Source organism: Tamandua tetradactyla, chromosome 14 (genome assembly GCF_023851605.1).
Source record: "Tamandua tetradactyla isolate mTamTet1 chromosome 14, mTamTet1.pri, whole genome shotgun sequence".
NCBI lineage: Eukaryota > Metazoa > Chordata > Mammalia > Pilosa > Myrmecophagidae > Tamandua > Tamandua tetradactyla.
The window spans coordinates 59,898,573-59,922,979 of record NC_135340.1 but is presented as its reverse complement, the minus strand read 5'-3'; the positions used below and the strand labels follow the sequence as shown (position 1 = coordinate 59,922,979).

General features: G+C 41.5%; 1 protein-coding gene across 7 annotated transcripts in view; it reads right to left on the bottom strand.

Moving 5' to 3' along the window:
* SQOR (sulfide quinone oxidoreductase) overlaps positions 1-19,373 on the bottom strand; it is a 46,401-nt gene extending 27,028 nt beyond the window's left edge. The window contains exon 1 of one of the 7 annotated variants that reach the window (XM_077127775.1): positions 19,290-19,373. Coding sequence is in view for 3 of the 7 variants with exons in the window: in XM_077127777.1 (XP_076983892.1) it covers positions 5,711-5,789 (79 nt within the window). In the remaining 4 variants the exon portion in view is untranslated. Of the gene's footprint in view, positions 1-5,605; positions 6,308-18,424; positions 18,795-18,925; positions 19,221-19,289 lie in introns of those variants that run through there. The other 6 variants (XM_077127776.1, XM_077127773.1, XM_077127777.1 and 3 more) reach the window with 6 other exon arrangements.
* Positions 19,374-24,407: the final 5,034 nt, after the last annotated feature.

The following is a 24,407-nucleotide window of genomic DNA, read 5'->3' as shown; positions in this document are numbered from 1 at the left end:
CCATGCTGTTTTGACCACTGTCCCCCACTTTTTTAAAAAATATTTTTATTGAGATATATTCATACACATACAGTCCACACATGGTGGACAATCATTGGCTCACAATGTCATCACATAGTTGTTTATTCATCACCATGATTATTTTTAGAACATTTGCATCACTCCAGAAAAAGAAATAAAAAGAAAAAACTCATACATCCCATACCCCTTATCCCTCCCTCTCACTGACCACTAGTATTTCAATTCACTCAATTTTTTTACCCTTTATCCTTCCCATTATTTATTTATTTATTTATTATCCTTTATTTTTTACTCATCTGTCCATACTCTGGATAAAAGGATCATCAGATACAAGGCTTTCACAATCACACAATCACATTTTAAAAGCTGTAGAGTTATACAGTCTTCTTCAAGAATCAAGGCTACTGGAACACAGCTCAACAGTTTCAGGTACTTCCAGCCACTCCAATACACCATAAAATAAAAAAGAATGTCTATATATTTAATGCATAAGAATAACTTCCAGGATAACCTCTCTACTCTGTTTGAAATCTCTCAGCCACTGGAACTTTATTTTGTCTCATTTCTCTCTTCCCCATCTTGGTCAAGAAGGTTTTCTCAATTTCTTGATGCCAGGGCCCAGCTCATCCCAGGATTTCTATTCCACGTTGCCAGGGAGATTTATACTCCTGGGAGTCATGGCCCATGTAGGGGGGAGGGCAGTGAGTTCACCTGCCAAGTTGGTTGAAAAAGAGAGAGGCAACATCTAAGCAACAAAAGAGATTCTCTGGGGGTGACTCTTAGGCATAATTATAAGTAGGCTTAGCTTATCCTTTGCAGGAACAAATTTCACAGGGGTGAATGCCAAGATCGAGGGCTTGGCCTATGGAATTGGTTTGCCCCACAGCTTATGAGAATATCAGGAATTCCCCCAGATCGGGAATTTGAATATTTCCTCCTTTCTCCCCAGTCCCCCAAGGGAACTTTGCAAATACTTTTTTAATTCTCTGCCCAAATTACTTGCAGATATATCAGGGCATCACACTAACCTGAACAAACCAACAGGATCTCATGCCCTATTCAAGGTTCCATGTAATTTTGGTGTTCAAATAAACAGATCACACAAGTTAAACTAGGTAATGTGCTACCCAAAATATAAATTTTGCACTAAATAAACATCCCTGCTTTAAAATACAGTCAATATCATCTTTTACCCTGTATTCTGATTTACCTTAGTCCTATTCACATCAGTTTCATTCATATCGCTAGCTGAAGTCTGATCACTTTTCCAACTTTTTAAACAGTTGCTGTGTGGGGTAGTGCTGACTTTCATAGCTTCAGTGTTCCCCCACTTCTTGAGTTCCTCCTAATAATTTGTCTGTACCCATCCTTGTTCGCCAAAAGAAACATCTAGGGCAGCATTTGATTATATCCAGCTGTCACCCATTTTCCTCTCATCTCTTTCTTTGGCATTTTAGTCCTTTAAAACTGATGCATGAGTCCACCTATACAGTTCCTGGCCATAAAGCACACCTAAGACCTTGCTGAAACAAACAATCCAGGAAGATGCCCACCTTTCTGGACCCCCTTCTGCAATTCAGAGTTCAGACCAACGTCATCAGCGCCTTGGCCCCCTACTTGGAGGCCTCCTAGCTCCAAGGGCCCAGGAACATGCAATTTAATCAAAGCACTGGACATAGGTACACAAGCAAAGGCCTCCACACCCTCAGCAATCACAACCAGATGATAAAAAGGGTCATAAAGGAGTTCTTCCTGGTATTGTAAAGTTCTATTTTATGTACAAAATCTGCATACGCTGCTCACCAGTCATTTATTATATCCAATTCGGTAAACAATTGCTCCTTAATAGTTTGTCCAAGAGATGCACTTTACCTTCAGAAAATGTGGTTTTACTCTGAGCGGTTAGTGCTTTGGCAGTGAGGAAGTTAAAAAAAAAAAAGACCAGTCTTTGCTTCATCCTGTCCATAGAACAGAAGTTAACATCTGTAAGTAGTAAATCATCCACTTGGTATAATTTGACGGGCCTAGATTCAAATATCTCCCTCTCCGCATTAGAGAGCTTCAAATTCCACCATTATGTTCAATCCTTTGGGGTAAAGGCTGCTCCAGGAACCCTTTATTAAAAGGCAAATACCCATTTGGGGAATAACACTTTTAGCTGCTAAGGTCACTAATATCTTAATGGGAATGATTTAATTATATCATTTCCCCCTCCTGACTGGAGAAGAGGAAACCTATCTAGGGGATTAAAAAATGATGAGAAGGGAGAATGGGCTACGAAAGGAAGAAGAGTGGGTCCTGAAGGAAGGAGAAAGAGCAGTGGGAGGGTTGAGGGGAGCCTGGGGTGCTAATTTTAATTTAAATTAACTCTACACCAGAGTCTTGGCACCCCTGATAACTTCCCCAGTACTTCAGATCTGACAAAGGACCCAGAGCTGGTGGGAGAAGATTTGGGGGCTCCGCAATAAATGGAACAAGTCCATACACTGTCATTGTGAGTTTAAAATTAGTAAAACCCTTTTTTAAAATAGCATTTCTCATCCTTTGACCCTGCATTTCCATTTCTGAGAATCTAGTCTAAGGAAATAACCTATAATAGTGAAGAAGAGGAAAACTGTTACAAAGATGTTCTCACCCCCTTAATAATATGAGGACAGTAAAAACTACTCTAGGCTCCACACCAGTCAGGGGAGGCTCAGGTCCCTGATTGTTTTAACCAAGGCGGGTCTATGATTATCTCAATTGAATGAGGGGGGTGAGGAGCAGACTGAATGTCAAAATTCTGGGACAAAATTAGGTAAAATATAGTTATACAAGATGATTTATATCATCTTTTTAAAATTATGCTTAAGAACATATAAAATGCTTATGGTTCAGGATACAAATTAAAAATACAACATGATCTCAACTATATAATACAACATGATCTCAGCTTACATATAAAACAAATATATGAAAATATATATATATTAAAAGACAAAATGTTAATATTGAGTGTGATAGTTAGGTTCATATGTCAACTTGGCCAGGTGACAGCGGCCAGTTGTCTGGTCAAGCAGGCACTGGCCTGTTACTGCAAGAACATTTCATGGACTTCAATCATCAGTCAGTTGATTGTCTCTATGGCTGATCCCATTTACAGTCAACCAAGCAGAGTGTCTTCAACCACAAGAGACATTTCATCCCATCAGTTGAAAGTTTTAAAAGGGGAAGTAATGACTTCAGCAGTTAGAAGAGAGACCTTTGACCTCTACTTCAGCCAGCCAGGCTCTCCTGGGGAATTCAACAAAGACCTTCATCGGAGTTGCCAGCTTGCAGCCTGCCCTATGGAATTTGGACTCGTGCATCCCCACAGCTGTGTGAGATATTTCTATAAAATCTCATAATAGTTTCAGCTATCTCCTGTCTGTTCTGTTTCTCTAGAGAACCCTGACTAATACACGGAGTGAGTGATTTTCTCTGCGTTGTAGAATAACGAGTGATTTTTATTTCTTCTGCTTTTCTGTATTTTACAAAAGTTTCTACCATATACATACATGAATTTTATAATCATAAATATTTATTTTAATGATAAATAACCTGTATTGAGTGCTTTACACAAGTGTTACCATTACTATCTCCATTGTATAGATGATAAAATTTAGGCAGGGAGCAGTTAAGTGACTCTCTTAAGGCTATAGAGCCCATTAGCAGAGGTGGACTGTGATTTGAACCCAGGCACTTTTGGGCAAGAACCTCTACTTTAAACCCTGTACTATACTACCTCTGTCATCTTCAAGAGACCCATGTGACAACAACAACAACCTGCTCATGAGAAGGAAAAAAAAACCAGAAATATTTTCCATATTTCCCAGAAAAGAGAAAGCATGTTTTCATGGTACTGACACCTATATCTTAGCCCCATGGAAAGGGTTTAAAATATATATTGTATTAAACGGAAAGGAAATATACCAACTATTAACAATGGCTTTGAAAAAACTAAAAGTAATTTTTTCCTCTTCTTTGTGTTTCTCAGCTTTTCCCAAGGTTTCTTTCATGAACCCTACATTTTGCATTTTTAAAAATATTTGAGTTAACTGTATTTATTTATCTATTATGTATTTAGAAACAGTGCAAGTAAGATGTGGGGTATTGTTTGGTACAGAAAGAAGAAGATATCTCTTTGAATACAAAGTCACAGCCTGCCTTTTTTTTCAAGATGTCCACAAAATGACAAAATGACAGCAAAACTCCTCACTTCCTGGAAAAGGGAAACTATTTCTTCATGGTCCTGACATCTACATCTTAGGCCCATGGTAAGTGTTAAAAAAAAAAATAGAATAAAAAATAAGATGATGTAGGGAGTGGCCTAGCTCAGCCACCCCATAAAGGTTACATGACCTAGTTTCTCCCAGTCTAACGCCTCATGCTGTGTCTGTTGAAAGGGGAAGCATTTATACAAATATTTCTCTTGGCCAAGAAGGCTAGTTTCTGCTTTATTTCAGCAGTTACTGATAGCTTATTTCTGGATTCAGTATTTATAAACACAAAATCATTTGAGCAAGTTTTATCAACGTCACTAATAACCGTCCAGCAGCACGCCCTGGTCTTTGCAGTCAGATTTCACTTTCTTTTTTTTTTTTCTTTTTTATTAATTTTTAAATTAAAAAAAAATATATGTCAAGAAAGAAACACAAACATTCTTAACATATGATCATTCCGTTCTACATATATAATCAGTAATTCACAATATCATCACAGAGTTGCATATTCATCACCATCATCATCAAATTTCACTTTTGATCTATGAACAACAATTTCAAGACACAAAAGAATGTCCGAAAGGAAATGTCCCAAGTTTCTGAAATATCTGGCTCCTCACCACTATTGGAAATCTTAATAACTCTGTCATTCTAACAATATAACCTTATCCAAACTGCCAGATGAGAAAAATCAGAACCTTAATCGAACACTGTGTAGTAAACGGGGCACAATACAATGTCAAAGACGAGGAACCTCTCGGGGCAGTAATGCATATTCACAATTTTTTGATACCCGCTTTGGAATCAACAGGTATTCCTGACAGCACCCTAAACCAAGCGGATAGCAACAACAGCGACGAAAATCCCAGACAATTGAAGGAAGCAACAGCAGCACAATCCAAACAACCGGAAGGGGAAAAAAAATTTTTTTAAGCCAACTTGAACCTGCAGTGAGTAGAAAAGAAATAGAAAACCTCTGTCAACAAAATAACTACGCAGCATAAGTCATATGACTTCTTACTCCTCCCAGAAGTTAGTTTGAGAAGCTACCTTAGGTTAAGGAATAAGAATTCACTCCCGCTGATACAGAAGCCTGCAGCCACTTCCTCACTACTGTCTTATGAAATGGAGTGCACACACACCTACATATCCTTTTTTAAAAAATCAACACAGAAAGACAAATTTAACATGCAGCACATAATACATTTTATAATTAAATAACGTCATGCTTTTCAATTGGATAAAAAAAAAACTCAGTCAATCCTAAATCAACTGAGTGCCTCCTTCAAGAATCAAAATAAATGTTTTGATAGATCTACAGTCAAACTGGAGAAGTAAAATACCCGTTGATTGTCTGAAAGATAAGACAGCTGGCAGGGCATCTCCTATTTCCAGCACCAGCCTCGGGCTCCAGGCCCTGGTCTAGACAAGTCTTTGTGGCTCCAAACCTTTTTCCAGCCTGGGCTTCCTGGACAAGCAGTGCAGATCGCCTGTGTCAGAGCTCCCTACTCTCCTGTCATGTGACATGCCACCTCTGGGTTATGAGTAGCTATGACACCCGGCTGAGTTCAAACAAAGCCAGCCTCTGTGTGATCATAAACAGGATTATTAAAAAATCCACAAAGCCAGCAAGGCTTGGAGTCAACACTTCAGCTAGTTTGATCTTGAGGAAACAGCAGGTCTTCAGATGGTTCACAATTGTTTCATCTCAAGCCTACAACAAGCTAGGGTCCCTTTGCTTTGAGTTACAGGTCCAAACTTGAACAGATCACCTGTTTAGAACACTTCCAAAACCAAAGTGGAAAACACACAAATTATACCCTCCAACCCTCGGCTACCACCCCATTGCCCCCACAGAACCTCTGGGCTACTGGCTTCCCTGAGCCAAGTTCAGCTGTGTCCTGACAGCCTCGATCCCTGGGGTTCCATCTCTGAGGTGTGAGTGAGCCCCGTCTACCGGTACAGATCTGGCTTACCTGAGGGCATGTACAGGAGGCTTCTGGGACTCCAGGCAGAAGCTTCTTCCTCCACTAGAACAATCCACCCAACACACCACCCCACTCCACCTCACCCTACCCTACCCCCGCCAGCATGGGCTTTATAGGTCTATTTAATTAAATCAGCCCCCAGGCTATCATTAGTAATTTACAGCTTTCCTACATGATTTCCAGAGGACAGGATTTGACAGGAAAAAACAGGAAGAAATTATTATAATAGTAATAATTAATATTTATTGAGTGTCTATTGGCTGCTTTTTATTTATGCTGCCGCAGACTCCTCACAATAGCCCTATAAGAAGATGTTAGTATCCCCATTTTTCAGATGAGAAAATTGAGGCTTAGAGTAGGGTTAAAGAACTTGCCTAAGGTCACATCACTAATTAATCAGCAGAGCTTAATTCAAACTGACTCCTCGCTTGAGTTTTCACCACCATGAGACTGAAGAATTTATTCAGTAAAATGCCTTCCAGGTGCATTTTACTGTCATTTAAAATTAAAGTAGCTTACCCAATGAGATTGAGCCTAAATGCAAGGGAACTGACAGAAGTGATGGTAACTAATTATGCGGTTATAAGAAACATTGACATATTAAAGGTGAATATGATTGAAAGGGGATGTATGGTGCCATGTATACCACTGATTAAATCTACAATTATAAATAAGTTCTTGCATGAACTATTTCAAAGGCTCAATATTGAACAAAGAGTCAATAGTAGAGAGGCATAAGGGGAAAACTAAAAATACGTGCTATGGCCAATAGTTAACAGGAAGACATCAACCCACAGCAGTACCAGAGGCAACTAACTGCTGGGGAGAGTCAAGTGACAGGGATAGTCCTGATATGATAATTGGTAATGCTGTGTTTTTCGGCTCTTTGACGCTACGTACCAATGAAAACTGCCTAAAATTGAGAGTGCTGCTAATTGTACAACCAAGGAGGGATACTGAAAGACATAGTTTGTTTATTTTGGACATTATCCATGATGCCCAATAGACAGAGGGAGCCCAAGGGCACAATGACTGAGAAGCAGAATGAGAACTGTGATACATTTATATGATGGAATTTGGGGCAACTACAAAAAGGAAGGATGTTGAGAGGCATGTAACAAACTGAATAAATCTTGAGGACAATGTGTTTTACAAAATAAGCCAGAAACAAAAGAACAGATATGCTAAGGTCTCTTTCAGAAAACACTTATAAGAAAATTGGAGCCTAGATTATAAATCCTTATAGCAGCCACACTTAGTTTGAAGTTGTAAATATATTTCTAGATTCTGAGGCACTGAGCTATATGTGTATCAGCTGGTATTTCCTTGGAACTTTGAATAACTTTATGACACCTAAGACCAGAAATGGAGTGTTACGGCCCTGAAAGTTAGCACAGCTACATATAATAACTGTTAAAGTAACCAAAACAGAGTTAAAATGAAGCCAGTCTGGCTGGGACTAAGGTAAATCAGAATACAGGGTGGAAAATGATAGCGTATGCACTCTAGATCTTCACCAACTACATGAGATCAAAGGCAGAGATGTTTTATAGATCCTAAATTTCCTGTAACACATAATCTCAATCAACCTTTCCAGATAGCTCATTTAAACTACCCGAACTCCTGGAGTCCTGAATGGGAACAGGGCCTTGTGATTCTGTATAGTTTAATGTAATACCAGGATACATCTCAGACTATGATGGGCTGATCATTAAAAAGTATTGGTCGATGGCATCATGGGATCGACAATGCCATCTGACCAAAAGTAGGGAAAGAACTGTAACAAATAAGGTACCAGTGGCTGAGAGAGTTCAAATAGAGTTGAGAGGCTACTCTGAAAGTCTCTCTTATATAAGCTTCAGTTAGTTATGCTACCTATCATAATTTGTCAAACCCCAACCAAAACCATTCCTGCCAATCCTAAAGAACACCTAGGGCAATATATAAGATTCTACAAAGGTTCCATGAACCAGGGTAACTTTCCAGAAATGTACAACTTCCAGATGAGTCCCTGAACCAGATAAGTCCTGAAATGCAGAGAGGCCAGCCTTTCCAGAACATCAACTAATTCCATCCCTCTATCCCATATTATCGACCACCCCTTTCAACATGAAAAGGGTAGAATGGGCAGAACCCAAATACCCTGAAAGAGTGAGAGAAAGATCAAAGGTGACAGTGGAGTTATACAGAGAAGGTAGGGTTTAACAAATGAGTATGAGTGCTAAATCACTATATTGATATTTTTTTTAGTCTCCAGTACCTTAGAGCTGCTAGAAGTAAAAACGTAAAATTGTGGATTGTAACCCATACCAAACTCTGAAATCTGTTCTACAACTAATTGTTGCAATGTACTTTGAAATGTATTGCTTTTTTGTATATATTGTTGTTTTTCACAAAAAAGAAAAAAGAAGTCGATCGTGATAAATGCACAGCTGTATGATGATATTGTGAACCACTGATTGTACAATTTGGATGATTACATGGCATGTGAATATATAATATATATGAATAAAAAATAAATAATTTTTAAAAAACCATTATATAGACCAAAAACAAAGAAACAAACAAAAGTATTGGTAGGGTCCTTTGAGGGTCTAAAGGAAAAAAAAGAAAAAAAATTATATATATGGAACTATTAAACTTTTCCATCTGGGAAACCTTGGGTACCCTATTAACCATTGGGGACTCCCAAGAAAATAGGCCAAGCCCTTGACTTTGAGGCTTGCCCTTAGGAAACGTATTTCTGTAGGGAAGAAGCTGAGACTACCCATAACAAGGTCTAAGAGCTGCTTCCAGGAAACCTCTTTTTTGTTCAGATGTGGCCTCTCCCTCCCTAAGCTCAACTCTGCATGGAAAATCATTACCCTCCCCCCTACATGGGACACGACATTCAGGAGTGAAAGGCTCCCCGACAATGTGAGGCGTGACTCCAGCAGATGAGTCTGGCCCTGGCATCGTGGGGTCAACAATGCTTTCTGGACCAAAAAAGGGGAAAATAAGTATAATAAAATAAGGCATCAGTGGCCAAGGGAGATCAAATAGAGTCAGAGGCTATTCTGGAGGCTATTCTCATGCAAGCTTCAGTTCAACAGTGCCAATGGCCATAGTTTGCTAAACCACAACCAACATCACTCCTATTAACTCTTAAGAACACCTAGGGCTCAAACTGAGCCTCTATAAAATATTCACACACTAAGTTTGCTTTCCTGGAACCTATAATTCCCAAAGGGTTCCTAGGTCAAATAAATCCTGAAACCCAGAGATAATAATCTTCTTCAAGATTATTAATTAATTATACATCCACCTATCCTTTAGTGGTGACACCCCTTCTCAACATGAAAAAGTCTGAACAGGCATTGCCTAAAGATCCCTATAGATTGGGAGAAGGACTAAAAGAGAGGAGGAGTTACAACAGAGAAAAGAGGCTTTAACAAATGAGTATAACTGCTGAATCACTATATTAATATTCCTTCTAGCCTCCAGTGTTTTGGAGCAGCAAAAAGGAAAAATCTGAAATAGTGGGATGGTAACCCATAACAAACTCTGAAATCTGTTCTATAACTACTTGTTGAAATGTACTTTGAAAATTATTGCTTTTTCTTCTTTGCTTTCTATATATGTTATATTTCACAAGAAAAATGTTATAACATATTAAAATAGCTTTATTGAGTCTCATAGAATGGGGTGGAAAGGAATATATGGTATTAAATTTTAGCTTACTAAATAAATTAAAAAGAAAAGAATCTAAAACTTGGGGGGGGTCAGCAATGCACAATAACGGTATTGACATAGTTTTTTAATAGTCCTTGTCTTTTAGAGATACATACTGAGATTATGACAGTTGAAATGATTTGGAATTTGCTTCAGAATATTATAGGATGTGGAAATGGGTACAGGCATATGTGAAAAAGACTGACTATGAGTTGATAATACTTGGTAGCCTACTGAAGCAGTATTTATGGTGTTAAGAGGGGGTTCCTAATGGTATTCTATTTTTGTATATGTTTGAAATTTATCAAAATAAAAAGAGTTCAAATGAAATGGGGGGGGTGAACTCACAGTGTATCAGAATGGACATCTGCTTTTCTCTTTACTCACTGAAATGTTCATATTTCCAGAAATAGCCAAACAGACAGAACCTATAATCGTACATCCCTCCCAGGTGCATAGGTGCTTTACAATCCATAGGGCCCACATTTGAGCCCGTACTTGAGCTATTACCTCCTCACAAATGGGGAAACTGAGACTCAGAGAGGTGAAGTGATCATCCAAAGGTCACACAGAGTTAGCAGTAAAGCCAGAACACAAATGAGTCTTCTGAGCAGAGCACTTTTTTCTGAAAGCCCTTCACAGGAGAACAGAGGTATCAGCCCGACCTGATGGTTCAGAGGTAGAGGCCCCAGTCTTCTCCCACTCAGGTCTCAGGATAGCCTCTCTGCTGGGGCCCGGCCGGGCCAAGTGGCTTCACGTGCCACCTCCCAGAGGGGCAGGCGTAAGGCAGGGGCAGATGCAGGTTCTCGGGGCCTTTAAGCCTATGCAATTTGGTGGGGGGTGGGGGGGGCCACTTTAAGAATAAGTAAACAAAATTAGGTGCAAAAGTGAATATTTATTTAGATTAAGGAAATAAATAAAAATAAATGCCTGGAGCCTTAGAGATTCAGACCGTCTCTTCTGAGATTTCGTTTAGGCAGTTTACCAGAAAAACACAGAGATGCTTCCTGATTACAACCCGGCTTCCTCTCCCTTCCTAGAACATTCCATAATGGCTTGCACCCGTGGGGGCCTGTGCAAGGGAGAGACCCTGAAGATTAAACTTGCTTTGTCTCTGGTAAATTCGCCTCTGCTTGCCCAGCCTGCAGGTACCTGCTCCACTAGGCTGTCCCTCCTTACACAGCCTAAGCTTTGCCAAGCCCCTCCTGTGTGACATGGCTGCTTTGGACAATCAAATTAGATGACGACGTCTGTGGTGAGATGTGCCCCTCACTGCCCCACACCCTACCTGCGGGCACCACACTAGGTGCTCGAGGAGGGCACCACCATCCCCGTTTTACAACAAAAATGAGGCTGAAGAAGTCTGGTTTCATCCTCAAGGACACGGTCAATAAAGGACAAAGCCAGGACTCTAACTAGAGGAAATAGGAAGGACTGAGGGAGGGAACCAAAGCAAACATCATCAATTTCCTTATTATATGTGGACACTCCTAGGATTAAATCATTTGCCCTCTGATTTAGACTGTAAAAGGGAGGCCACATCTGATGAAATTTCAGGAAGGAAGTCATTATTGTCATTGGATTAGCACTGCTTTGGTTGCCAAAAAAACGCCAAATAGTGCCCTATAAACGCTATGGCTCCTTAACATGATCTTATCTTAATGTGAAGTATATATAAGTTAATATATGCAACAATAGCCAAGGCACTGGACTAGACACTTTGTGAAACCAGGAAGGCAACAGGCTCCTTCTCTTTCCTGGGGATAGTCTGAGTCCTACGTTAAAATGCATGCGCCAATGGCTCAGTCAGATGGAAAACTGTGCATGTTTAACATATTTTTCCTCTGCTTCTTCTCCTTACATATCTGCCAAACTGTCAGGTGGCATTTAAAAAGTACTTTAATTACATATTACTGTAGAATATTATAATTACATAGGTGGTTGGGGCGAATTTTTGCAATTAAATAACATAGCTACAGTATGATTTTTTTAATGCAATAATTACTCTGAAAGAATAAAAACCCTTGCCTTCCTTTCCTTTGTCACATTCTACCACCCATTCTATAGAAACTTGAAATATCATCACCAAGGAAAGTTTTCACATCTCTTTTATCCATTTAACCTTGATAAAGAGGGAAGTGCCATCAGCTAGATGGCATTCAAGGATTGGGTTTTCTGCAGGGAACATGAGCAAATACAGGTTTATACCAGTAGTGGACTTACTTCAACACATAGCAGCTAAATTTTCAAGAGCATCCATATCCAAAGTAGAAAGACAAAGAAGATACACATATACATCTAACTACTCTTAGCTTCCACAGCAGAAGCAAAATGCCATGTAATCAACATGAACCAAATACCTTAGATGCTTTGATGTAAGAAGGAACAATCAATGAAGCAGGCCGAATCTGAGCAGGAGCTAAATATAGTATAAATTAATGATTCAAAGAGGTGGTGGCTGCACCCCAGATCCACTCTCTGCTCTTCTCTGTCGGTGCTCTGAGCCCTGAATGCTCACCTGTAAGGAGTGAGTCAACTGGCCTCCCTTGTCCTCTGGCTTCCAGTTGGGTTCAGCAAATGAGAGGCACCAGCAGGGGATTCGAATAGGGAAGAGAGAGAGTAAAGTCAGGATATTTATTCACCCACCAAGCCTTGGCTTGGCAATCGCTGTATTCCTTAGCCAAAGGTCTTGGCTCCCATTCGGTGGTCTTCTCAACTACAAGGTTCTAGTAACACTCCCTCTGCTTGCTTCTTCAGGCCCCATGATGGCCTACCACTTTGTTGGTTTCTCTAGTCCTTGCCCACACCTATGTAAATAGTAATTTCATTAGCCCTCCTCCATAACACTGTTGGAGCGTGCTGTTTCCCAGAGACCTTGACTGATAAAGTGGGAAAGCCCAGAGTGTGTGTGGGCAATGGAGAGCAACCAGATCTGACCGGGGTAACTAGACAAGATGATGTAGGGCTAGATCTGAAAGAAATAGCATAGCTAGCTTGTAAAGGGCCATGCTAGGAAATCAAGGTTTTATATGGAAAAAAAGTTTTTTAGAACAAAGGGGACAGCTTTAAGAAGAGTGTATGAGGGAGCAAGCTAAATTGCAGGGGAGACAAAACTAATTCAGGAAGTTAGTTAGGAGGCAAATGCACTGGTCCAGGTCTGAGTGATATGGGCCTGAGTAGTTGCTGGCATTATAAATGCAAATAAAGATTCTGAGAAGACAGGGTTCGGAAAGCAAAAAGATTGGGTGAGTGGTGAGAAGGGCCCCTGGGAGAAAAACAAGCCAAAGTTGACATCCAGGCAGCTGAGAGAAATGAATGATGTGGGCGGAAACAGGAAGGTCATGGCAAGAGCCATTTGGGCTAGTTTTAGATAGTTAAGATTGAGCTTTTGGAAGCAGAACCAGTTGGAATGAGCACCGCATAACTGTGAGCAAGGATGAGGGCAGTCTAAGACAGGTATGTACTGGGCAGCAAGAGAAATAAGATTGGACTGGCATATATTACCAAAGTTTGGAATCTTAATCCTAGACAAGTTTAACCCCATTTGGGGGTCACAAACCAGCAACCTGCGGGCCAAATGCAGACAAAAGTTGTGTTTTGTTTGGCTCACCATGTTTTATAAATTTTGAATTAGATGCTGACATTACAAATGTGGGAGCTTTCACCAAAAAAAGAGAAGTTCAGATTTCTACCTTCTCTGACCATACAGGACTCACGCGTTCTCACACAGCCATACTTGACTGAGCTGAGTAACCACCAGTCTTGCACTCAGTTCCTGTTTGCTCCAGTCCTACCCAGCCTATGTCAGTCATTTATGCTACCCGCTCCCTGGGGTGCATTTGAGCTCGTGGTCCCTGCTAATGGCAATGAGAGACCTTGGAAGGTCTTAATGAAACTGAGGTCTTATAAAGACCTCCCTGGAGAAAGATAAGAGGATGAATTAGAGCAACTCAGTTGGGTTCAGCAGTTTTGAGTGTTTACACTAGGCACTGGGGAGCCATGACGGAGAAAACAAGCCTGTTCATGCTAAAAGGAAAGGCCAGGAATATGAAGTGGCTGCTTCAAAAATTCAGAATCAGTGAGGACTGCTCTAGGCAATGGGAACAGAGATGATGGCATGAGTCATGAATACAAGACAACCCTTGAAGGAATTTTTGCAACAAATTTCCCATAAGGGATAAAGAAGGAAGAAAACAAATTATGACATTGTTCCAGTGGTTATAAAGGAGAGAGGCGGAGTAAGTCACAGCACTGGGTTACTCAGTATGCACCAAAGGTTCAAAGCTGGGTGAGAGAGCAGGAAACCGCCCTCTTTGAAAATGGACTGAGAGCCTTTCCGTGAAGGGATTGATTACACAGCCGGAGCCCTTCCTCTTGGCACACCTGCTCTTTAGTAATAAGGAGCTGGTGTGTTCAGGAACCGGATTACTATATTGTTAACAAATTTAAAAAATGAAGCAATCTTCACTTAGCCCTACAGGGCCATGTTAGAACTCCACCTTCAGAGCTGTGATAAAGCCAAGCGTTCCTTTCAGTATTAAGCTGTGAAGCAAGTGCTCCCACGGGGGAACAGAACTAAGTCACTTGGGAAAGTGGAACCATCCTATCTAGCTTTCCGATGATTCCCGAGCCACACTGGGTCTCTTTAGTTCCCTAACTCTGTAGGGAGGAATGTTAGGAATTTTCTTGAAAGAGTTACTGATGAGGACTTTGCAATTGAACAATGGCTATCTTTGCGCTGAGAAACTCCTAGCAGATTTCCGTAGCCTCTACTTACTTTACAGTCAGAGAAAGGGATTGACTATTTCACCAAACCAATATTATTACCAAGCAGAAAACAAAAATTAAATTTACAAAAGGAAAACTGGCATTCTGGCTCCAGAAAGGAAAAAATGAGTCAGTCAATTGAATTTTTTTTTTTTCAGTTAAAAGTTAAGTGAACTTAACTTTGACTGACTTACGTACAAGAAGAAAAATAGCCGTGTTTTCCTGCTGGCTGTAGCTCGTGGGAACTTGATCAAGTCTGTCTTTCACAATTGGCTTCTAGTCAAGTATATTTCAGATTTCCTTTCAATGTTGGCAAATGGCTGTGTGTTCACTTCCGCAGACCGCAGAACACAATACAGGAAAGGGAGGCCTGATATGAAATTAATTTGCTCCCAGTCACACAGCAGGGCTCAATTTAGCTCTTGGTTTCCTGAATCTACTAAATAAAAATCAAAATAAAATTATTCATCATCCTCAGGAGCATTGGGATTCCTGCTCAGAGTCCCACGTGCAAAGAGTCTCTGAAGGATGGAGTAGCATTAAAAGCAAAGACTGGCCAATTAGTCAGGTACATCATTCCCTGGAATCCATCCAGTATGTGAGGTATTAACACAATGAGCAGAGGCTCTGTAATTACAAGTTATGCATCTGTTGTTTGACCATTTTGGATAGACGCTCGACTCAATCCTTTAATGGTTAGGATAGAATGGAAGGTAGACAAGGCAACAGGTACGTCAGGTTCTCTAAGAGCTCACGTCTTTCCTACGTCCAACTAAATGGCACAGTTACCATTACTGGTGAAGGCTTGTCTGAGGGTGTGTTGTGAATCAGTGACCATACTCCAGGTAGCGGCAGCTGGTGTTATGCCTTAACCACCTTGGGCCATGCCTTCTTCATCGAAGGTCCCTTCCATCTCTAAAGCTCTGTAATCCTAATTAGGAAGGGAAATGGAGGTATTCAAGTGGAGAAGACTTATTCTACTACCTCCTTAGACTGATCAGAACTGTGACTTAATGTGGCAAAGTATAATAACGGCTTATAACCAGGTCTTTGCTCTCATTCCTTTCCCCCTAAGTCCTACTGGGCAGCTACTGGGTAGGTGCACTATGCGAGGAACCATGAAAGCATCACACACACAAAAATCACTTGTTGAAAGCTTGCATTGTGCCAGGCATTGAGATATTCACTTTACATAATTTCGCACAACAACCTGAAAGTAGGTGTAATTTTCTCCATTTTATAAATGAGGAAATAGAGGTTATGGAACCTCTCATTTAATGGTAAGGTCACTGACCCATTTTAAGTCCATTTCCCTGAATATAAAATAAGTGTATGTGACTTGTTAATTTTAAAGGCTCCTCCTACTCTGTGATTCAAAGCTAACTTAGATTTGATCACCTAGACCTTCAAAGCCTCACGATTATCAACCAAACTCAGATGGCTGGAGAATGGGAATAACCCTTCATCCATTTCAAGCATCACTCACATGCTCACAGAAACAAAAAATCACATTTACTGTACCCACCACCTCCTTGGGGAGTACTTACAATACACTCTAAATAAGGTGGTTGTTAAGACCCATCATTTTCCTATGGAGACTTCACAGATTATTTTAGAGCAAATCGTTTTAGAAATAAGAAATTATAATAGCGAGAAATCACCTACTATTGAGCCTCCCTTCCAGGAGACAGGGATTAGTCCCAGGATAAACACACAGATATTTCTTCTCCTTTAATGTACATAGCGTTGGAGGTGTTAGTTCCCCTCTGGAATGAAAGTTCCCTGAGAACGGGGCTGGGGCCCAAACTTGGAAACTCATGATAATCACAAGGGGAAGTACCCATGATACTTAGGGTTGTGACAGTAAATGAAGAAAAGTATTTGTCCTTTCCCAAATTACAAACACAATTAGCCCCAGTCTGCTCTAAATGTCCTGTTCTTTACAAAGTTCACTCCACATCATCCCACCCCAGTTTAGGACTTTTACAAATTAAATGATGGGGATAGTTGGCTGGATCCACTTTTCCTCTTCCTATTGCCAACCACGTTAGTTGAATTTCATAGACTTTTAAGGTTGAGAAGAAGCAATTAGTTGGCTTCTGGGCAGCTCTTAGCAATCTGCCCTCACTTCTATTTACCAAATATGCAGGATCCGAAAGAAAGCATGTCAGAGAGGTTGTGGGACAAGGAGAGATGAAAAGAAAAGAGGGAAGAGGAACATGTATTTATGTCCAGAAATGCCTCATCATGGGTCTGTCTCCATTCCTTTTTAAGAAATTTCCTGTGTTACAGCACATCAGACTAACAAGCCTCCACAGGCAAGATGGAGGGAGCCACAGTTCTGCAAAGTAATGTTGGTTTCCTATCAACACTCAACTTTTTTTTCTCAGGAGAGAACCACAGCCCACCACACACAGATCCATGGCTTTTATTTCACCCCTGTGTAGTAGGGGCAGAGCTGAATGCTTCAAAGATATGGGAAGCCATTATTATCCCCATTGCACAATGAAGAAGCTCAAGACACATTACAATTCTAGTCAATGGAAATGTCAGAATCAGAAGCAGGGTCCTTTACATTATCAGGGGTTCTTAAGCTTGGGCCCGTGAAGTTGGATGAAAAAAACACTACGTTTTTATTTTCACCCATGTGTAACTGAAATTTTCAACTATGAATAAAGGCAACAAACCACAGTATAATTAACAGTATCTATGACTTTGTCATCAATAGAAATCACAGATATTTTCTTATCATATCATAGGTGTAAGCTATATCTTGAAATACTGTTTACATATATTACTACTTCAAAATTATGGTGGGATAAGATGCGTTGCTAAGAGCTTGTTATTTAATACATTAGTAAAGAATCATATATATTACTATGTTATAAATTATTTTAATATTTGACAACTGTTTGGGAATTTGTTTCCTTCATAAAACTCTGTCTTCTATTTCATACCTTTAAAAGCACTGTTTGGAGAAGCTGTCAATGTTCATGGAACTGCCAAAGAAGTGCATGGCTCAGAAATGGTCAGAACCCTTCACTATAGCAATGGGCAATCCAGGCAAAGGCAGTGACTGCTCACTGTGCCTTCGATCAAGGAACTAAGTTGGGATTTCGATAATTACAAGAAAAAGGTGATGAGCAAAGGAACTGAGACACCTATTTCGCCAGGGGGCCCTTTCCCCCATTTCCACCTATTTCTGTTCAGCCGGTCCCCTAACTGCCCTCCTCCCCTGGTCCCAGCCGCAGCTGACCCCTCGAGCTCTCCTCTGTCTCCCGGGCAGTGTCGGTGGATAAATGCCACCCCTTGACGCGACCCTTGTCTCCCGCCCCGGGACGGTGCTGAGTGACAAAGTCAAAAAGTGGAAGCCGCCAGAAATTTCCACACACTAAGATACCAAAACTTCCCATACACCAAAATCGTGGGTGGCCCTCGCAGATCGGCCTCTCCGCGCCCGGGACATCCACCACTCTGAGAAGGCAGCGAGAGCCCCTAGACCCGGAGTCCTAGAAAAGAGCTGCAAGAGCCGCGGGTGCCACCGAAGTAGGGAAGGGAAGTGTGAACCCGTCTGGAGTGCGGAATACAGGGTCTGCAGAGCCCCAGTTGTGGGGCGGAGTTGACAGCTTCAGAACTACCCCACCCGTCCCCTCTCCCTGGCGAAGAGCCAGTGACCGGCCGCCAGATGCCTCTTACCCAGGGGCGAGCGGAGCCTCGGGCCACAGCGTTGGCGCAGCCACAGCTGCTACTCCCTGCTCGGGTTGTGCGGCCTTGGCTGGGGCCCCGCCCGCCAGCCCGGCCCCTCAGGGCGGAGGCCGGAGGCGGGGAGAGCGAGGCTCCCCGTGGAAAGGTCCCGAGAGGTCCCGCTGCCGCCTCGCCGGGTGCCGCAGCCCAGGCACCAAGGCCAAGTGCACCCGGCACCCGTGCTCTGAGCGCTCATAAACCCCAAGGACAGACGCAGGGTGCAGCCCGCCAGGGACGGGAGGACCGGGCAGACTCGCCCCTACCCCCAGCCCGCCCTAGAGCGCTGCCCGGCGACCCCGCGCGCGTCAGGCGAGGGCAGGGAGGCCACCTGCTGCTCCCGCCCCTGGGTGCCAACAGCATTGCGTAACCCTCGGGCGAAGGTGGAGGCGGGGCGCCGCAGATAGAGGCTCTGGCAATCTGCGTTAGGTCCTACGCCTTCCCGGTGCTTCTCACCTACTTCCCGCTACTGTCCAGAGAGCTCTTCCTGCGCCCATTTCACTGAGGCTCCCAGAAGCTCAGCGACTTGCTCTGGTAAACGCTGTGGCCGTGCTCTGACCTCAAGGCACAGGCTAGGGTCGGCTGGCTTTCAGCCACCGTCTTCCCTCCCACGTTCATGGCTGGAAATTTTCAAGTGGCTGCTCTTTCTAGATGGGTGCAAAGTTTAGATGGTTCTCCGCCCTATTAGATCCAGCGGCCCCTTTTCATAATAAATACAGGAAGTCCCTAAAAATCTTATTACAATTTTAAACTTCAATAACATAAAAACTATAGACAATGCTGATAAAAGAAAAACTTTTCATACAGTTTAGGAACTCACAGCTTTACTGAGCCATCCGGCAGCATCCTATCTAGAAAGTGAAAGGGAACTTCGCCACCCAGGGAGTGGAAAAGGAGAGGACAAAAGAGTAAGCAAGTGATTAAATGCTCTGAATGGCCGAGGTTAAGTTCCCAATTTACATGGGGGAGGAAGGCGTCTTTAAAGCATACTTCTCTATTTTTAATAAGATCTTCCTACCTGACCTAGACCAGCTAATCACTAAATACTGCAAAAATTGCAACTTTGTTGGAACTGCGCTCATTCTCTTAGAAAGTCCTATCCTTGGTCAGTTTTTATCTTTTAAAAAGTCCCTGCAGTCCAGCCAATCCTAAAGAACACCTAGGGCGATATACAAGATTCTACAAAGGTTTCATGCACTAGGGCAACTTTCCAGAAACCTACAACCTCCAGATGGGTCCCTAGACTGGAAACCTAGAAGGCTCAGCCTCTCCAGAACATCAGCTAGTTCCATCTCCCTACCCCATATTATTGACTGCTCCTTCCAACATGAAAACATTAGAATGGCCACAGCCCAAATACTCCTAAAGAGTGGAATAGAAAAATCAAAGGTGATGGTGGACTTATACAGAAAAGGCAGGATTTAGCAATCATATATGATTGCTGAATCATTAAATTGATATTTCTTTTAGTCTCCAATATCTTAGAGCAGCTAGAAGTAAAAACCAAAAATCGTGAAATTATCACCCATACCAAACTCTGAAATCTGTTCTACAACTAACTGCTGTGCTGTGCTTTGAAATTTATTGCTTTTATGTATGTTATTTTTCACAAAAAAAGAAAAAAAAAGCCAATTGTAGATAAAATATATATATATATATATATTCCTTCTAGCCTCCTACATTCTGGAGCAGCTAGAAGGAAAAATCTGGGATGATGGTATGGTAGCCTATGACAAACTCTGGCATCTATCCTGTAACTACTTGTTGAAGAATACTTTGAAAACTACTGCTTTTTTCTTTCTTTGCTTTGTATATATGTTATATTATACAACAGGTAGGCCATGGTGGCTTAGCAGGTAGCGTTCTTACCTGCCATGCTGGAGACCCGGGTTCGATTCCTAGTACCTGCCCATGCAAAAAAAAAAAATTCCCTGCCTTGTCTCCCAAGGAAAGGGGGTGGCTCCTGGCAACTCTCAATGCGGGCAGCCTTTTTATGTTTATTTAGCACTGTAAAATTAAATTAAAAGATCCCTTGAAAGTTTAATTATGTAAGCTTCTTTTATACTTATTTAATTTTGTGAATTTTGAATAATTAACATTTTAAAACATTTTTTATTTCAATCAACATTTTCTATCTTCAGTGTGACTAACTGTGTCTATTGTAAAATCACGGCACGCGCCAAAGCTACAAATGGAGACTACCGAGTTTTATTGGTAGGGAATGCAATTCCCTCAGCAACATTGCTTCTGTAACATGATTTTCTGAAATGGTGAATAACTGTGGTAAAGAAGCTCTGAACAAAATAAAATATAATCTTCTCTGAGCTTTTCCAATGGATCCATTCCTTTAAATTTCCATATACTAAAACCAAGCAAAAAATGCTTTATAATTTTATAGAAGTTTATAATTATCTGAGCCTAGAACCTAATTTATTTTACAAAAAAAAAAAGCTGGTTTTTCACGTACTTGACTGTTGGGGCTGGGGGCAGGGGACACCAGAGAGAATGCAGGAGTCAGGAAAGTTAATTGTTGTATGTGACTGTCCACACAGTGCTGTCAGCATGCCTGGTCTTCTCCCTCTAAACACCAAGAGATTCTGTCGCAATCATTTCTCAACACATAAAAACATCCCCCCAGATATGCAAAATGCCCCACCCCACCTTTCAGTTCCACCACCTTCCCCACCCCAGTTAGTAAGTCCCAGTTTAGATGAGAAGGATGCAGGCAAGGAGGAGGGATCACAGGGGACATGCTGATTGCTGAATGGTTTGAGATTGGTGGCTATGGAGTCAGGTTCAGAGTTAAGGAATTTGTTCTAAACTGATCCCACATACTTGGGGCCTCAACATGTATCCATTCTGTCATCTCACCTAAAACCTCTCTCCTTCCACTACAACAGAGAACACTGCAGAGAGCAGCTAACAGCCTAAAAGGTAGAACAGGTGCAGTTATAATCATTATCATCAGATGGTGAAGAAGCAGGCTGAGAGTTACTCACTCACTCGTGCATTTATTCTTTCATCTGGTTAATACTCCCTGAGCCCTACCTGCTATGTGCCAAGCATGATGTCTGCAGCCCGGACATATATTTATAAATAAATCAGACTCTTTTCCTACCTCTGTGGGACTTGAAGAGTAGTAAATGTGCACTTGAAGAGCTGAGAAACTAGAAGCATCATTAAAGAGTGCGAAGAGGAAGTTATACGAGGGGCTGGAATTCAGAAGAGCACACCCCAGTTTAATACCGAAGAGCGGGCAAAGTAAAGACTGTTCTCCGGGAAGGCCGACGGCTCATGAGTAGCAAGGGCTGGCAAAAGAAACAGGCAGGAATAGAAATAAAGAGAAAGGGCCCCTCTAGAAAACAGGAAAAAAGAGGCCAGAGGAAGATGAGGGCTGATCTTGATCCTAGCAGTACTGCAGCACCCTCTTCTTTGCCCTCTCAGCAAACCCCACCTTCATTCCTTCATTACAGCAAATTCTTCCCTGGGAGAGGAGTAGCTGGAGAAGGGGCTCAGACCCAGCCAGACAAACTCTCCCTAGCAGAAAGAGCAGCCCAGAAGAACCAGTAAGGGAGCTAGCGAGTGGGACAGGCTCAAATCCCCCAGAGCCTTCAAGCCCATCAATTCCTTCATCCAATCAATAGGGTTGAGTTCCTACTATGTGCCAGGGACCGAGCAGCATACACAGTCCTGCCATACTACTAGGCAGTTTCAGAACCAGAGTGGGGTAGGGTATACAGATGATAATGATTATAACTAGTGATTTATGCCCAGTTTCTAAAAGTTTCATAATTCTAAAATTATGCCCAACACCTCCCAGATGGTCTGTTTTCCACACATCCAACCTGAATATAAAATAATAACTGAAATTGCTTTTGGGCTACCAGGTCGCTAGAGTTTCCTCATCTGCTAACCAGAAAATAAAGTTTTTTTGAGACCAGTGTATGGAGGCACTTCACAAATTACAATCTCAATCAACGTTCTTGTTTGCAAGCAATAAACCAGTTCTGGATGCCTTAAGTAAAAAAAAGGATATTGAAAGGCTCTCAAGGGTTCATAGAAGCAACAAAACAAATGGGGAAACAATGGCAGAAAGAGTGGACAAGAATCAGGACAGATCTGGGTCATCAAAAAACAGAAAACACAACATCATCTTTTATCAGGAATTGTCTGGATGTCCCCAGGACACCCCCACTGCAGTCACAACAGACTCTAAAGCAGGTGATTAAATACAAAGAGGGATAAGAATTTGAGTCTGCAGTGAGAATGTCCACCTGACTGAATCTACGTCAAAGGTCAGCATCGTACCTGCAAGGGCTGGAGAGAGTATACCTGGCTCCTCCAGCTTCAATCAGGACTCTTACAATGGGGCACCCTCCCAAAATGAGGAAAGGAGTTGAATACCAGGCAGCCAAAAAGGAGATGTCTACTATAGGTTCCATAAATATAAGGTCTTTCCTCCTATATTATTTCATGGATATATAATTAAAACAGTATGAAATGTATTTTGAATAGGATGTGAAATTTTGTTGGTTTGTCTAGGTTAGTGTGATGCTCCGATTATCCCAGAGTAATCTGGGCAGTGAATAAAGAAGTATTTGCAAAGTCCCCTTGGGGGACTGGGGAAAAAGTAGGAAATATTCAAATTCCCCATTTGGAGGAGTTCTGATATCCTTGCAAGCAATGGGGACAATGAAATCAATAGCTAAAAACCCTCAATCTCTGGGTTCGCCCCTACGAAACTTATTCCTGCAAAGGATGAGCTAAGTCTACTTAAGATTAGGTCTAAGAGTCACCCCCAGAGAGCTCTTTTGTTGCTCAGATGTGGCCTCTCTCTCTAAGCCAACTCTGCTGGGGAGCTCACTGCCCTCCTTCCTATGTGGGACATGACTCCCGGGGGTTTAAATCTCTCTGGCAACGTGGGACAGAGATCCCAGTACGAGCCAGAACCCAGCATCAAGGGATTGAGAAAACATTCTTGACCAAAAGGGGGAAGAAGAGAAATGAGACAAAATAAAGTTTCAGTGGTTGAGAGATTTCAAGCAGAGTTGAGAGATTTCAAGCAGAGTTGAGAGATTATCCTGGAGGTTATTTCTATGCATTATATAGATATCCTTTTTTAGCTTATCGTGTATTGGAGTGACTGGAGGGAAGTACCTGAAACTGTTCAGCTGTGTTCCAGTGGCCTTGTTTGCTGAAAACGATTGTATAACTATATAACCTTTACAGTGTGACTGTGTAACTGTGAAAACCTTGCATCTGATACTCCTTTTATCCAGGGTATGGACAGATGAGTAAAAAAATAAGGATCAAAAAAATAAATAAATAATGGGGGATAAGGGGTAAAATAAATTGGGTAGATAGAAATACTAGTGGTCAATGAGAGGGAGGGGTAAGGGGTATGTGATGTATGAGTTTCTTCTTTTTTCTTTTTCTTTTTCTGGAATGATGCAAATGTTCTAAAAATGGGATAAATCCACAACTATGTGATGGTATTGTGAACCACTGATTGTATACCATGTATGGAATATATGTGTGTGAAGATTTGCCAATAAAAATATTTTTTTAAAAAGACATTATGAAAATCCCCAAACCTAGAGCAACAAATTTTTCTGCTAATATATATATATATATATGAGTGCTATAAAGGAAGGATGTGGTATGGTTCTGGCAGGCTTGGAATCTCCATCCAGAGGGGTGTCCTAGGACATAAGAAATATGCTACATTTGGCATACTGTCTTTCTCAGGAATTTAGACCCAAACTTAGCTTTGGGCAATTCTTTATGCCTGAATTTCATCATCTATAAAATAGAGTTAAACATTATCCTTTCTCAAGGGTATGCTGGAAAGATAAAGACTATGTCTTATGAGTCATAAATATTTCAGAATATTAGGAACTATGAAAACCAAAGGTTTACAGAGCATCACTCTCAAAGA